Consider the following 18,368-nt stretch of genomic DNA (forward strand, 5'->3'; position numbering starts at 1 on the left):
GCGGTGTCGTGAGGCTCCCTTCATTACACACTTCCGTTACTGCAGCCAAACACTTTATAGATTGTTCAAGTCAATACCACTGACAAACTGTATCAGATCTACAGCAAATCTCATCATCTAACTTCCACCAATTCCAGCTAATTCCTAGAATATCAAAATCTGTTGATCTAATATTGAAAATTTGTTGATGTAATACAAGAACAGAGATAAAATGATAGCTAATTTGAACTGACTAAACCATCCAAGCCCAGGAGGCTTTTAACTGATCGTTTCTTTAAAGACCTTAGGTGACCTTTCTCAAAAACCGTTGTACGATTGGGTCATCGCCATGGCAAGTATTAAGTACAACTGATTGGGTTTCCTTGTAACCAATAGAAGACCACACAGTGATGTCCAGATACAGAAGTCTAGAGATGCTGTTAAAATGTCTCCTCCTTTCTCAAGAATCATCAAATCAATGTTTGAAATGAAAACAAAACTGCATTAAGTAAATCAAACTCTACAATGTGGTCAGTGCATACCTGCAAGTAAAAATTTCCGAAAAAGGACAAAAAAGAATTGTGATAAGTTTGAAGAAATTTCTTAACAAATGGAAGTTTTTAACAATGTCACTCACCAAATAAATTTACTAATTATGGGTAAGTTCTCAACCAACACCTGGTGGCCTTCTTCAGCCCTAACTGTGGTAAGTCAGTTAGTAGTAGCATTATTCTTGTCTTACTATTAATAACACAATTCTATCCCAAATTTGAATTTTCAAAATTATGTCATGATTTTCAAATTTTACATAAATCAGTATCTCAATAAAAATTAAATTTTAAGTATGATTTGTTGCTTTCATTATTAAAGAAGGTAAATTAATTTCTCATATTTATTACCAAGCCAAGTACAAATCCTGGACTTGTAAAATTTACAGCCATCATAATTTCCAATATAAATTGTCATCCATCAAATTAGTAGCCTGTACTATTCCATGATTTACTGTCAAACTTAATAGGTTTGCCTGCGTCTCTGTTAATGGTCTCACCACACAAGCTAGAACATTGTGGTCACATTAAACATGAAAAAGTCACCCTGTGTAGCTGTGCCTGTATTTAAATAATAAATTTTTCATGGAAGTTCTCCTTTGAAGGATGTTTTGAATACCAGTGTTGAAACCTTTATGGAGCCGGTATGGTATAACAATAAAAACGTTAATGTTTCCTCATCGACATGAGTATATCAATCACATGATCAATATTCCCAAGACAAATTAGTTGCTTCAGAACAATTTCCAAAACAGGTAGAAATACCCCGATACAGTTGATTATACATACCTAGATGTCAACTGATAGCAATCTTTATGCTGTCTGAATTCTCATTTAGTGTCTAGTACACTCATCGACCTAACTTATAATTATTAAATTAAAACATATATATATGTACTCCAGCATCCGTATCAACAGTACCATAGTATACACCTGTAAGTACAGGTACCCAAAGCTGGTCTACATACTTAGACTGCTGACTAGTGACAAAAGTGGCCTATTCTTGTATGGCCAGTGTTGATCTTTTTTGCATTTAATTACTGAATATATAAATAAATTATATTACTAGTTCAACATTGAGTAAGATAATATTCAAATGCAAACAGCAGGTAAATAGTTCAAACCATTGAATTTTTTCCCATAAAATCCAAAAATACAAGCCTTAATTATTACTATGAGTTACACCAGCTACTTGTACATGGTAACCTAGGTCCTTGTACATGGTAACCTAGGTCCTTGTACATGGTAACCTAGGTCCTTGTACATGGTAACCTAGGTCCTTGTACATGGTAACCTAGGTCCTTGTACTAGGGCAGTGAGACCCCAGATAAGCGAGTCCTTCCTTGTATGGGTACTGAGCCCTCATTATTTCAACATTACCATACCACATGCACACATTAACCCCCAGGTACGTGATCACTGAATTCCTTATATGGGAACTGATCCCTCATTATCAGTTGATGGTAGGAATTAGGATGTAATTACTTTCTCTTTGGTATGAGATACACCAATAGGTAGCACTACCGGTATTTGCATGTGCATATGGGCTTAGGTTAACTTCTATGTGTCATTTAGGTGACACATGTAACAGCGAGCATACCAGAATTATTTTTTTTCTATTAATGAGATAAAAAGGTTAGGTGAGGAATAGAAACTATGTGTAGTTTATGTAATTGTTTTTGATAATCATGATTTTTTTTAATAAACATATCAGTCAGTGCCTATGTTGCTGTGAAATAAATTAGTTGTATTTGTGTTGCTTATCCTATTGGATTATATAGAAGAGAATGACAGTATGATATCACAGTGACGCATTAGCCTACTGAATTCCTTATATGGTGGGGATCCCTCAATACTAGAAAAGTGTCACATATGCCATGGTAACTGATCATGAGTCCCCAGATACATTTGACCACTTCCTCATACGACAAATGAGTCCTTGTTTCTAGGTGGCACACCATGATAATGTGAAACCACAGGTACATGATGACCTCCTTATAAGGCATGAGCCCTCGTCACTAGGAAAGCTGTCACATCACGGTGACGTGAGCCCCCAGGTGCATGAATTCCTTATGTGGCAATTTAATTGAGCCCTCATTACTAAGAAAGCTGTCACATCACCGTGATGTGAGCCCCCAGGTTCATGAATTCCTTACATGGCCTGAGCCCTTGTCACTAGGAAAGCTTTCACATCACCGTGATGTGAGACCCCAGGTTCATGAATTCCTTATATGGCATGAGCCCTTGTTACAAGGAAAGCTGTCACATCACCGTGATGCGAGCCCCCAGGTTCATGAATTCCTTATATGGCATGAGCCCTTGTTACAAGGAAAGCTTTCACATCACCGTGACGTGAGCCCCCAGGTTCATGAATTCCTTACATGGCATGAGCCCTTGTTACAAGGAAAGCTGTTACATCACCGTGATGTGAGCCCCCAGGTTCATGAATTCCTTACATGGCCTAAGCCCTTGTCACTAGGAAAGCTTTCACATCACCGTGACGTGAGCCCCCAGGTTCATGAATTCCTTATATGGCATGAGCCCTTGTTACAAGGAAAGCTGTCACATCACCGTGACGTGAACCCCCAGGTTCATGAATTCCTTACATGGCATGAGCCCTTGTTACAAGGAAAGCTGTCACATCACAGTGATGTGAGCCCCCAGGTTCATGAATTCCTTATGTGGCATGAGCCCTCGTCACTAGGAAAACTGTCACATCACAGTGATGTGAGCCCCCAGGTTCATGAATTCCTTATGTGGCATGAGCCCTCGTTACTAGGAAAGCTGTCACATCATGGTGATGTGAGCCCCCAGGTTCATGAATTCCTTATGTGGCATGAGCCCTTGTTACAAGGAAAGCTGTTACATCATGGTGATGTGAGCCCCCAATTATGTGAATTCCTTGACAACTGGACACTTGTTATTAGGAAAGCTGTCACATTGTGGCGTTGTGCGCCCCCAGGTACTATATGGGGACTGAGCCCTTGTTACTTGGACAGCTGTCACACTGTGGTGTTGTGAGCCCCCAGGTAATATATGGGTCACACTGTGGTGTTGTGAGCCCCAAGGTACTATATGGGTCACACCGTGGTGTTAAAGTGTCACACTGTGGTGTTGTGAGCCCCCAGGTAATATATGGGTCACACTGTGGTGTTGTGAGCCCCCAGGTACTATATGGGTCACACCGTGGTGTTAATGTGTCGGACTGTGGTGTTGTGAGTCCCCAGGTATTATATGGGTCACACTGTGGTGTTGTGAGCCCCCAGGTAATATATGGGGACTGAGCCCTCATTACTTGGAAAGTGTCACACTGTGGTGTTGTGAGCCCCCAGGTAATCTATGGGTCACACTGTGGTGTTGTGAGCCCCAGGTACTATATGGGTCACACCGTGGTGTTAAAGTGTCACACTGTGGTGTTGTGAGCCCCCAGGTAATCTATGGTTCACACTGTGGTGTTGTGAGCCCCCAGGTACTATATGGGGACTGAGCCCTCGTTACTTGGAAAATGTCACACTGTGGTGTTGTGAGCCCCCAGGTACTATATGGGGAATGAGCCCTTGTTACTTGGAAAGTGTCACACTGTGGTGTTGTGAGCCCCCAGGTACTATATGGGTCACACTGTGGTGTTGTGAGCCCCCAGGTACTATATGGGTCACACTGTGGTGTTGTGAGCCCCCAGGTAATATATGGGTCACACTGTGGTGTTGTGAGCCCCCAGGTACTATATGGGGACTGAGCCCTTATTACTAGGAAAGCTGTCACACTGTGGTGTTGTGAGCCCCCAGGTACTATATGGGGACTGAGCCCTCGTTACTAGGAAAGCTGTCACACTGTGGTGTTGTGAACCCCCAGGTAATGTATGGGTCACACTGTGGTGTTGTGAGCCCCCAGGTACTATATTGGAACTGAGCCCTTGTTACTTAGAAAGCTGCCACACCGTGGTGTTGTGAGCCCCAGGTACTATATGGGGACTGAGCCCTCGTTACTAGGAAAGCTGTCACACTGTGGTGTTGTGAGCCCCCAGGTACTATATGGGGACTGAGCCCTTGTTACTAGGAAAGCTGTCACACTGTGGTGTTGTGAGCCCCCAGGTACTATATGGGGACTGAGCCCTCGTTACTAGGAAAGCTGTCACACTGTGGTGTTGTGAGCCCCCAGGTCCTATATGGGGACTGAGCCCTTGTTACTAGGAAAGCTGTCACACCACAGGGACACAAGCCCTAAGGTACATGATTACTTCCTTACATGGTAGCAACATATAGGCCCCCTCATTATACCACACGATATCTGTTGTATCACATGTAATTTCGTTTGGCCAGCTGTGATTGACTGTTATTCAGAGCTCTCCATGTAGAGTCCACAGACTCCCAGTGGCAGTTTCCATGAATATTGTAATCCATATTTTTCATTGCGATGTTGTCCGTGCTGGCAGTAGTCAGACGGAGATGTTGATGCCGTGCCTAGGAAATGGTAATAAGCCATTCTGTATCAATACCAGCCCGGGAAGTACTGTGTTTAGTCTGTGTAAATAATACACATCATGCCTAGCTTTAAGCACACTACCATCTTCTACTTATTGCTTGGTCAATATGGCCAATTCAAAAAAAAAAATTTTTTTTTTACAGTAAACAGTATAAGGAGCAATGACACTGCTATCTTTTCTTTGACCGTAGTCATGTATTTTCTGTGTGTTCCATCTACCTACATGCACACTTCTTTTAATGCAATGAATGTATCTTTAAAACCACACATCCTTCAAACTAAGTTACTGTTCCTGGACCAGTCTTCTTAGTTATCATCTTAATACATTAGCAACATCATTAGTCAGTGTAGTGAAGATAATGACATAAGCATTTGAAAATAATGTCTTCAGAAATGAATTCAATACCCCTCTCATAATTCCTCAAGACATGCGACATTTCTCACTGAAATACCTATAGACGGCCTCTGTTCTCTAAAGTATAGATATAAGATCTAGATTTGGTGTAATTTCTTGACAGCCTCTGTTCTATATAGTATAGATATAAGATTTGGTTTAATTCCTCGACAGCCTCTGTTCTATAAAGTATAGATATAAGATTTGGTATAATTTCTTGACAGCCTCTGTTCTATAAAGTATAGATATAAGATTTGGTATAATTTCTTGACAGCCTCTGTTCTATATAGTATAAATGTAAGATTTAGTTTAATTCCTTGCCGGCCTCCGTTCAATATAGTATAGATAAAAGATTTGGTTCAATTCCTTAGAATCAGATATACCGTATTGTAGAGACAGAATTATAAAACTCACTTTTATTGATAAATTTGATATTCTAGAGACATGGGCCAGCCTACTAGAACTCCAATAAAACTGTTCTTATATTTATTATATATTACAGAAGAGCCATCTGGTATCAAAATTACTTGCATTGTTGACCTTAAGTATGCCTTGCCAAGGTTCCACTGACCTTCATTACCAGAGATTAAATCAGTGTTAATATTACCAACTCTCTTATTATTATTACTAACAATCCTAATCAGTTCTGCTCCATTGCCGATTTGTAAAAATTATAATATATATGGGTTGAGACTAATAATTATTCTGTTATTTCCATGGTAACAACAGCATGACATGGCACCAGTAACAGAACTTAATTTGGTGTCCTGGGACATCATTCAACAACCCTTCCATAAAATATTCCACAGACAGTGCTGCTCAGCACTTGAAGATGTCAGGAGATTTATGTAAATACATTTATCAGTAAGAGAGCGTCTGGTTCTAACTTGTAAAAACATGCTCCAGTCATATATCACCATTAAAACAGGTACACACACACTATATACCAAATCAACCAGACTTACATATGTGACCTTTAACCTTCAACACTGACAAGAAACATTAACAAGTGACCTTTGACCTTAGTCTCTTTGAGAGGATATGAAGAGGTGTAATGACATAACTTGCTGTATAGCCTTGTACATTTTCAGGGAGCACTTCTAGAACTGTTCGACTGTTTGCTGGATAAACACTTAAACCTATTTCTCTGTCAACATCTTACTGCATTTGTTAAAAGATCAAAACAAAATTCCAATATATCTATGAAGAAGTTTGTTCAAAGGACAAGACAAAACACACTAGAATATAATTAGAGTCGAAGGGCCTGAATTTCAATCTCAAGGACGATTTGATCAGAAGTCAGGTGTATTTATCAACTGTCAAATGAAATGCTGCTCTTAATACAGAAATATTTATGTTGTTCTGTACAATGAGAGGATGGTCTAAAACATTAATAACTATTTATTCATGTCAGATTTGAGTTATCAGGTAATATGGACTCTATATAAATTTTCATTGTACTAAGAGTTTAACATTTAATATTAAATCCTCATACAGCTCAACATTGAAGTCAGTTTAACTTTGATGTCATCAAAGCTCTCACAGTAAAAAAACAAAACAGTTACTTTTTACTGGTGTTCAATAATCAACTTAGTTTTACAACCATAAAGTAGGTGCTTAGCAGCTATTATCTCAGTCTGATGGCCATAAATCTACACTTGGACCAATCAAACAACTCCTTACATCCACAACCAGACACGTCCTCCAATGAAATTGTATGATAAAGCTGGCGGAGCTAACAAAGAGTTGATGAGGCGTATATGTGTCTGTCGACTTCGACCATTGCCTGCAGCGGGACAGAGAAATGAATAATTAATGACATGTGCTGTTAACATATCAATTATTTCACATCTCTGTACTAAAGCAAACTTTACAACTCAGAAGGATCACCTTCCTTGTCAAGACTGGTCAGTACAATAGCTCTATCATTTTTGAACCATTGTTCAGCAGTGCACCTCATTTACTGAATTTAAACTCATTATACCCTAATTCCAGTGTCAAACAAATTAAACTAAATGTTCTTTCTTTTTGAAACTTATTTTGGATTGATGGTTTTTTAAATGTGGCAAAATCAGTCTTGTGTGAAACATAACAGTGTAAGTGATCTTGTGTAATTTCTCCCACACACGGTCAATGGTTATGGGACTCCAATGGTAAAACACTATTTAATTATAAGGATAAAAAGTCTGACAGTACTTAAGAAGTCCGAGTCAAGTAAGTATACAACCTAACAACCTTAGCTTATTAAAATCATAATCTGTATTTCATGATCGTAATCTAATGATTACATATTATTTTAAGTAACATTGTAAAATAAATTACACAAGGTATATATAAAGGTGAAGTATGTACAGCTAAAGGGAGGCAACCTAAAAAAAATGCAAGAAACAGCTGGATAGGACAAAAAAATACTTGGGACTATAACCAGGGGACCTGATCGGTACCACTCCGGCCATTCAGTCATACCTTTGGAAAAACATCTTAAGCTTTCCGAGAAAATGGCTGAAGGGTCTGAGTGGTTTCCAGATCTAGGCAACCTGTTCTGCAGCTAATAAAGAGAAGTCTTGGTTGGAAAATTAATCAACAATAAATATACTGCAGTGATAATATGTCGCATTGAAGTGCACTTAATTAAGTTTTTCAGGTTAAAAGGAAAAGTAAGTCTTGTACAGATTTAATTCATTCCATGATCATGACCTCTTACAGTAAAATCTACAAATAAAAAGAATTTGTCTTACAACGTACAAAAGCTACCAATTCTTTTCAGAATTAAGGATTTTGAAAGCTACCCTTCAAATGGGCTACCAAAACTTTGAAGTTGATCTAGGTCATTTCTGCAGATACCATGCTGATAACCACTTAAATCAAATATCAGAGTAGACTAGGCTTATATTCATGTCAATTAACTTTCTAGTCCTTCATTCCAGCATACTATTAGCCTAATATCGGGTCTCAGAGTGTCTTGGCTTTTGAGAAATCATTATTTAAATTTTTTAGCATATTTGGCCCCTATTACCTTGAATGTAGGTCAAGGTCATACATTTGAACAAACTTGGTAATCCTTCATCCAAGCATGCTAGATTCATTATCAATTCCCTCAATCTCTTGATCAGGGAGAAGAAGTTGTTTAAAGATTTTAGTCTATTTGACCCCTCACTGTGACCTTGAATGTAAGTCAAGGTCATTCATTTGCAAAACTTACAATTGGTAGCCCTTCACCACAGCATGCCATAGGACCAATATCATGTCTCTGTGCCTTATGGTTATTGAGAAGAAATTTGTTAAAAGGAAAAAGACGACCAGATGACGAACGCCGCACAAGGGCATAAGGTTTCATGTTAGACAGTTTTAGCACCCATTGAAAAACACTCTTTCATGCAGGGGTATATATATATCATGGCAGGGGTATATATATCATGGTAGGGGTATATATATCATGGCAGGGGCATATATCATGGTAGGGGCATATATCATGGCAGGGATATTTATCATGGCAGGGGTATATATATCATGGCAGGGGTATATATCATGGTAGGGGTATATATATCATGACAGCCTTGACAGGGGTATATATATCATGGCAGGGGTATATATATCATGGCAGGGGTATATATATCATGACAGCCTTGACAGGGGTATATATATCATGGCAGGGGTATATATATTATGGCAGGGGTATATATAGCATGGCAGGGGTATATATATCATGGCAGGGGTATATATATCATGACAGCCTTGACAGGGGTATATATATCATGGCAGGGGTATATATATCATGGCAGGGGCATATATATATCATGGCAGGGGTATATATATCATGGCAGGGGTATATATATATCATGGCAGGGGTATATATATCATGACAGGGGTATATATATATCATGGCAGGGGTATATATATCATGGCAGGGGTATATATATCATGACAGCCTTGACAGGGGTATATTTATCATGACAGCCTTGACAGGGGTATATATATCATGGCAGGGGTATATATAGCATGGCAGGGGTATATATATCATGACAGCCTTGACAGGGGTATATATATCATGACAGCCTTGACAGGGGTATATATATCATGGCAGGGGTATATATAGCATGGCAGGGGTATATATATCATGACAGCCTTGACAGGGGTATATATATCATGGCAGGGGCATATATATCATGGCAGGGGTATATATATCATGGCAGGGGTATATATATCATGGCAGGGGCATATATATCATGACAGCCTTGACAGGGGTATATATATCATGGCAGGGGTATATATATATCATGACAGCCTTGACAGGGGTATATATATCATGGCAGGGGTATATATATATCATGGCAGGGGTATATATATCATGGCAGGGGCATATATCATGGTAGGGGCATATATATCATGACAGGGGCATATATCATGGTAGGGGCATATATATCATGGCAGGGGTATATATATCATGGCAGGGGTATATATATATCATGGCAGGGGTATATATATATCATGGCAGGGGCATATATATCATGGCAGGGGTATATATATCATGACAGCCTTGACAGGGGTATATATATCATGGTAGGGGTATATATACCATGGCAGGGGTATATATATCATGGCAGGGGTATATATATCATGGCAGGGGTATATATATCATGGCAGGGGTATATATATCATGGCAGGGGTATATATATCATGGCAGGGGTATATATATCATGGCAGGGGTATATATATCATAGCAGGGGTATATATATCATGGCAGGGGTATATATATCATGGCAGGGGTATATTTATCATGGCAGGGGTATATATATATCATGGCAGGGGTATATATATCATGGCAGGGGTATATATATCATGGCAGGGGTATATATATCATGGCAGGGGTATATATATCATGGCAGGGGTATATATATCATAGCAGGGGTATATATATCATGGCAGGGGTATATATATCATGGCAGGGGTATATTTATCATGGCAGGGGTATATTTATCATGGCAGGGGTATATATCATGGTAGAGGTATATATATCATGGCAGGGGTATATATATATCATGACAGCCTTGACAGGGGTATATATATCATGGCAGGCGTATATATATTATGGCAGGGGTATATATATCATGGCAGGGGTATATATATATCATGGCAGGGGTATATATATATCAAAAATATGTATCATGTTGATAGTTATATATATACACTCGATCACCCTGGTATATGTAACCAGACGTTTTATAAGCTGAACTCATCAAGACAGTAATGTTACATAACGAAGCTGAAACAGCCTATTGATCAACAGGTAAATTTGGATGGAGATGTCGAAACCAAATCTGATACACTTATGAGAAGTCGGAATATGTGATGACTTGAAATGATAAAATTTATGATCCTAGATATTATCTAGATTTCATACCAACTGTTACAGAAATATATGCATCGCACCATCTGGGAAAGGTTATATTACTACCCTGGTTTAGAGTTACACAATCATGTCTGTATTTGATACAATTTATAATGCATCATGTTGCAACAGTTTTCACTGAAATACAGAACATGCATGCGCATTTACCTGTGTTATAACTGGACACCGTGTGGAGAACTGATATGTTCAAAGAAGCACAGGTACTTTCAAGTTAACATCAAATTTCTATCATTCTCCAGGTAATCAATTTATATTGTATACTCTAGATCTTCTTTACATAGAAATACGCAAATAATCTAGATCTGTCTCCAACAGTAAATCACTTAGATTTTGAAGAAAGAGAAAAAAAGAAGACTTTGGGAATACTTCATTTCGCAAACATTTCGCAAACATATCATCTCTTCAGACATATTCATGAACACATGATTTCACGAAATTTGCAAGTGATGAGAGTCAAAATAGCTTGGCTGCCATATCGATACAAAGGTGTTAATTCCGAAGGATTTGAACTTGCAATTGACGCTCATCACATGTTAAGAGTTTAAACATTTATATTATCTTTATTATTGATTATCATTTTTATTGGTACCTATATTTTAAATGAAATATTTCATGACATTTAATAGAATTGATATTATTTGTTTCCTTCAAAAACAGAAATAAGCACATGTGTAGTACATGTACACTTAACATGGACTGCATCAAACTCAAGCTCAGTAACAAAATACATGTATAATATGCACACACCATCAAACTGGGTTCTTATTATACTCAAGGGTTACTGTTTCATCTTTTATTCACATTACAACCTTTTTTTTTTCAAACCTCAGCAACAGCACAATATCTCGTGAGATTCAACAATAACTATATATCAATAATGATTAATAATTTAGATGTAATATTATGAAAAGGTGTACTTACCAGCCTGAAGTCTTTTATCCCACACACAAGGTACGGCTGGTCTCGGCGCGAATTCTCCAGGTATACACAGTCTGAAACACCAATATATTAAAAATTAAACTTTATTTATATTACAACAATTATGAAACAGGTTGTCAACATATAATATATTAATCATTCTTGTCAGCATGGTGGAACCTGACACATGCAATCCCATACAATTTACACATCCAATCAGGGTATGGGGGCCATCGAGGTGAAATATACCCTGTACCAATTACACTCAAGTCGCATGTGCTTTACACGTCCTATTTATGATAAGATATTGACCTTGGATGCAATGAATCTTGACTATTTCTATTAAGCTTAAGAAATTGACCAATGCGAAACACAGGTAAACTAGAAAATGTCTGTAAGACATAAATGCCCCTGCTGCCACTTGACACCCTGAGACACAGTTTGAAGAGGATTGCATCAGCAGTTTCTGAGATTAGCTAGTCACATTGCATTGGGACGAGACGCGACAGGAAGTGACGGACATGGGTAGCACTATCTGGCAAGTATCTGCCCCCTCCCACCCCCCCACCCCATTTTTTTATGGTGGGGGAATAAACATCATAACACATTATAGCTTTTATATGACTAATAAAATAAGGAATGGGTACATGTGCTTTTAATGACATGATCAGAAAATTATCCAGAATTGATAGCAGCTTTCTTCACCTTTCATAAACAATAGCCTGATGTCACAAACCATCATTGTCATAAACAATAGCCTGATGTCACCATTCATCATCACCTTGACAACAACGTCATCAACAACAGCTTGATGTCACAAACCATCATTGTCATAAACAATAGCCTAATGTCATTAATCATCATCACCTTGACAACAACGTCATAAACAACAGCTTGATGTCACAAACCATCATTGTCATAAACAATAACCTGATGTCACCATTCATCATCACCTTGACAATGATGTCATAAATAGCCTGATGTCACAAACCATCATTGTCATAAACAATAACCTGATGTCACCATTCATCATCACCTTGACAATGATGTCATAAATAGCCTGATGTCACAAACCATCATTGTCATAAACAATAGCTTGATGTCACAAACCATCATTGTCATAAACAATAGCCTGATGTCACCATTCATCATCACCTTGACAATAACGTCATAAACAACAGGTTGATGTCACAAACCATCATTGTCATAAACAATAGCCTGATGTCACAAACCATCATTGTCATAAACAATAGCCTGATGTCACAAACCATCATTGTCATAAACAATAGGCTGATGTCACCATTCATCATCACCTTGACAATAACGTCATAAACAACAGGTTGATGTCACAAACCATCATTGTCATAAACAATAGCCCGATGTCACCATTCATCATCACCTTGACAATAACGTCATAAACAACAGCTTGATGTCACAAACCATCATTGTCATAAACAATAGCCTGATGTCACAAACCATCATTGTCATAAACAATAGCCTGATGTCACAAACCATCATTGTCATAAACAACAGCTTGATGTCACAAACCATCATTGTCATAAACAATAGCCTGATGTCACAAACCATCATTGTCATAAACAATAGCTTGATGTCACAAACCATCATTGTCATAAACAACAGCCTGATGTCACCATTCATCATCACCTTGACAATAATGTCATAAACAACAGGTTGATGTCACAAACCATCATTGTCATAAACAATAGCCTGATGTCACAAACCATCATTGTCATAAACAATAGCTTGATGTCACAAACCATCATTGTCATAAACAACAGCCTGATGTCACCATTCATCATCACCTTGACAATAATGTCATAAACAACAGCTTGATGTCACAAACCATCACTGTCATAAACAACAGCTTGATGTCACAAACCATCACTGTCATAAACAACAGCTTGATGTCACCATTCATCATCACCTGGACAATAACGTCATAAACAACAGCTTGATGTCACAAACCATCATTGTCATAAACAATAGGCTGATGTCACCATTCATCATCACCTTGACAATGATGTCATAAACAACAGCTTGATGTCACAAACCATCATTGTCATAAACAATAGCCTGATGTCACCATTCATCATCACCTTGACAATAACGTCATAAACAACAGCTTGATGTCACAAACCATCATTGTCATAAACAATAGGCTGATGTCACCATTCATCATCACCTTGACAATAACGTCATAAACAACAGGTTGATGTCACAAACCATCATTGTCATAAACAATAGCCCGATGTCACCATTCATCATCACCTTGACAATAACGTCATAAACAACAGCTTGATGTCACAAACCATCATTGTCATAAACAATAGCCTGATGTCACCATTCATCATCACCTTGACAATAACGTCATAAACAACAGGTTGATGTCACAAACCATCATTGTCATAAACAATAGCCCGATGTCACCATTCATCATCACCTTGACAATAACGTCATAAACAACAGCTTGATGTCACAAACCATCATTGTCATAAACAATAGCTTGATGTCACAAACCATCATTGTCATAAACAACAGCCTGATGTCACCATTCATCATCACCTTGACAATAATGTCATAAACAACAGGTTGATGTCACAAACCATCATTGTCATAAACAATAGCTTGATGTCACAAACCATCATTGTCATAAACAACAGCCTGATGTCACCATTCATCATCACCTTGACAATAATGTCATAAACAACAGCTTGATGTCACAAACCATCATTGTCATAAACAACAGCCTGATGTCACAAACCATCATTGTCATAAACAATAGCCTGATGTCACCATTCATCATCACCTTGACAATAACGTCATAAACAACAGCCTGATGTCACAAACCATCATTGTCATAAACAATAGCTTGATGTCACAAACCATCATTGTCATAAACAACAGCCTGATGTCACCATTCATCATCACCTTGACAATAATGTCATAAACAACAGCTTGATGTCACAAACCATCATTGTCATAAACAACAGCTTGATGTCACAAACCATCATTGTCATAAACAACAGGTTGATGTCACAAACCATCATTGTCATAAACAATAGCCTGATGTCACCATTCATCATCACCTTGACAATAACGTCATAAACAACAGCCTGATGTCACAAACCATCATTGTCATAAACAATAGCTTGATGTCACAAACCATCATTGTCATAAACAACAGCTTGATGTCACAAACCATCATTGTCATAAACAACAGGTTGATGTCACAAACCATCATTGTCATAAACAATAGCCTGATGTCACCATTCATAATCACCTTGACAATAACGTCATAAACAACAGCTTGATGTCACAAACCATCATTGTCATAAACAATAGCCTGATGTCACAAACCATCATTGTCATAAACAATAGCCTGATGTCACCAGTCATCATCACCTTGACAATGATGTCATAAACAACAGCTTGATGTCACAAACCATCATTGTCATAAACAATAGCCTGATGTCACCATTCATCATCACCTTGACAATAACGTCATAAACAACAGCTTGATGTCACAAACCATCATTGTCATAAACAATAGGCTGATGTCACCATTCATCATCACCTTGACAATAACGTCATAAACAACAGCTTGATGTCACAAACCATCATTGTCATAAACAATAGGCTGATGTCACCATTCATCATCACCTTGACAATAACGTCATAAACAACAGCTTGATGTCACAAACCATCATTGTCATAAACAATAGGCTGATGTCACCATTCATCATCACCTTGACAATAACGTCATAAACAACAGCCTGATGTCACAAACCATCATTGTCATAAACAACAGCTTGATGTCACAAACCATCATTGTCATAAACAATAGCCTGATGTCACAAACCATCATTGTCATAAACAATAGCCTGATGTCACCATTCATCATCACCTTGACAATAACGTCATAAACAACAGCTTGATGTCACAAACCATCATTGTCATAAACAATAGCCTGATGTCACCATTCATCATCACCTTGACAATAACGTCATAAACAACAGCTTGATGTCACAAACCATCATTGTCATAAACAATAGCCTGATGTCACAAACCATCATTGTCATAAACAATAGCCTGATGTCACCATTCATAATCACCTTGACAATAACGTCATAAACAATAGCCTGATGTCACCATTCATCATCACCTGGACAATGATGTCATAAATAGCCTGATGTCACAAACCATCATTGTCATAAACAATAGCCTGATGTCACCATTCATCATCACCTGGACAATGATGTCATAAATAGCCTGATGTCACAAACCATCATTGTCATAAACAATAGCCTGATGTCACAAACCATCATTGTCATAAACAATAGCTTGATGTCACAAACCATCATTGTCATAAACAATAGCCTAATGTCATCAATCATCATCACCTTGACAATGATGTCATAAACAGTTTTTATGATCGAATGATTTAAGAACAGACGCACATGCATTACTCATTTGACAACATCAATTTCATGACAAGTGGAATCAAGCAATGATCCTTTACTGTTGATTTCAAAACATCTTTAAACAAGAGGCCCATGGGGCCTGTATCGCTCACCTGGTTGGATTTGACCAAATGTCAAAATAATGTTCATGTTCAATTTGTTAATACATTATACAAAAATGTACTCTCTGAAAGACCATATGGATTATTTTTTACAACATAATGGTGTTTAAAGAAACTAAGTCCCTTAGGGTGGGGAAAACCCTTTGGCCTATGTTTACATAAGAATTGTGTTTATCCCTTAATGCCCAGCGTTACTATACATAGTTATGGGATTGAGGGTCACAGTAACCATTTATGCAAAATCTGTTCCCCCATCACCACGGATGTTTCTGACCAAATTGGGTTCAAATCCATTTAAAACTCAAATCTCTATTTCCCCTATTTGGCCCCTCCCTTCAGGCCCCTTGGTGGTCAGAGTCAATATTTATATAAACTCTCTTTCCCCCTTCCCCTAAGAATATTCCAGACCAAATTTGGTTCAAATCCATTAATAACTTTATGAATAATAGCGATTTAAAGGATAAACCACTATTTCCCTATTTGGCCCCGCCCCTCAGGTCCCTGGGGGTTAAGAGTAAAAATTTACACAAACTATGTTTCCCTTCTACCAAGGATGTTCCTGACCAAATTTGGTTCAAATTCATTCATAACTTTATGACTAGTAGCGATTTAAAGGAGTAACCCTATTTCCCCTATTTGGCCCCGCCCCTCAGGTCCCTAGGGGTTCAGAGTAAAAATTTATACAAACTCTGTTCCCCTTCTGCCAAGGATGTTCCTGACCAAATTTGGTTCAAATTCATTCATAACTTTATGACTAGTAGCGATTTAAAGGAGTAACCCTATTTCCCCTATTTGGCCCCGCCCCTCAGGCCCCTGGGGGTTCAGTGTAAAAATTTATACAAACTCTGTTCCCCTTCTGCCAAGGATGTTACTGACCGAATTTGGTTCAAATTCATTCATAACTTTATGACTAGTAGCGATTTAAAGGAGTAACCCTATTTCCCCTATTTGGCCCCGCCCCTCAGGCCCCTGGGGGTTCAGAGTAAAAATTTATACAAACTCTGTTCACCTTCTGCCAAGAATGTTCCTGACCAAATTTGGTTCAAATTCATTCATAACTTTATGACTAGTAGCGATTTAAAGGATTAACCCTATTTCCCCTATTTGGCCCCGCCTCTCAGGTCCCTAGGGGTTCAGAGTAAAACTGTATACAAACTCTGTTCCCCTTCCCCCAAGGATGTTCCTGACCAAATTTGGTGAAAATCCATTCAATACTTTATGACTAGTAGCGATTTAAAGAAAAAGTTGACGGACGACGGACGCCGGACGCTGCACCATGGCATAAGCTCACCGGCCCTTCGGGCCAGGTGAGCTAAAAAAAAGAAGACATTCATTCAAAATATTGTACCATTTCTTATGTGATTGACAATGGAACATGTTGTTTATGGCAATCAAATATATACATGTCAATAACTGAATGTGAGGTCAATATCACGAAATACTCACTATCCCAACATGTGATGCCACTATCCCACCACAATATATTCACTATCCCAATGTGTGATGACACTATCCAATCACACAATACTCGCTATCCCAACATGTGATGCCACTATCCTACCACAAAATACTCACTATCCCAACAGGTGATGCCACTATCCTACCACAAAATACTCACTATCCCAACATGTGATGCCACTATCCTACCACAAAATACTCACTATTCCAACATGTGATGCCACTATCCAATCACAAAATACTCACTATCCCAACATGTGATGCCACTATCCAATCACAAAATACTCGCTATCCCAACATGTGATGCCACTATCCTACCACAAAATACTCACTATTCCAACAGGTGATGCCACTATCCAATCATAAAATACTCACTATCCCAACAGGTGATGCCACTATCCAATCACAAAATACTCACTATTCCAACATGTGATGCCACTATCCAATAACAAAATACTCATGATCTCAACATGTTATGCCACTATCCAACCACAAAATACTCACTATCCCAATGTGTGATGCCACTATCCAATCACAAAATACTCATGATCTCAACATGTGATGCCACTATCAAAC

General features: G+C 38.3%; 1 protein-coding gene across 1 annotated transcript in view; it reads right to left on the reverse strand.

Annotated features, from left to right (window-relative positions):
* Positions 1 to 18,368, reverse strand: part of LOC117345325 (arginine-glutamic acid dipeptide repeats protein-like) — a 173,819-nt gene that overhangs the window by 147,640 nt on the left and 7,811 nt on the right. Inside the window, 1 exon segment of the mRNA XM_033908393.1 lies at positions 11,735 to 11,805. Within this exon segment, the coding sequence (XP_033764284.1) occupies positions 11,735 to 11,805 (71 nt within the window).

The sequence above is a fragment of the Pecten maximus genome, chromosome 16 (assembly GCF_902652985.1).
Source record: "Pecten maximus chromosome 16, xPecMax1.1, whole genome shotgun sequence".
In the NCBI taxonomy this organism is placed as follows: domain Eukaryota; kingdom Metazoa; phylum Mollusca; class Bivalvia; order Pectinida; family Pectinidae; genus Pecten; species Pecten maximus.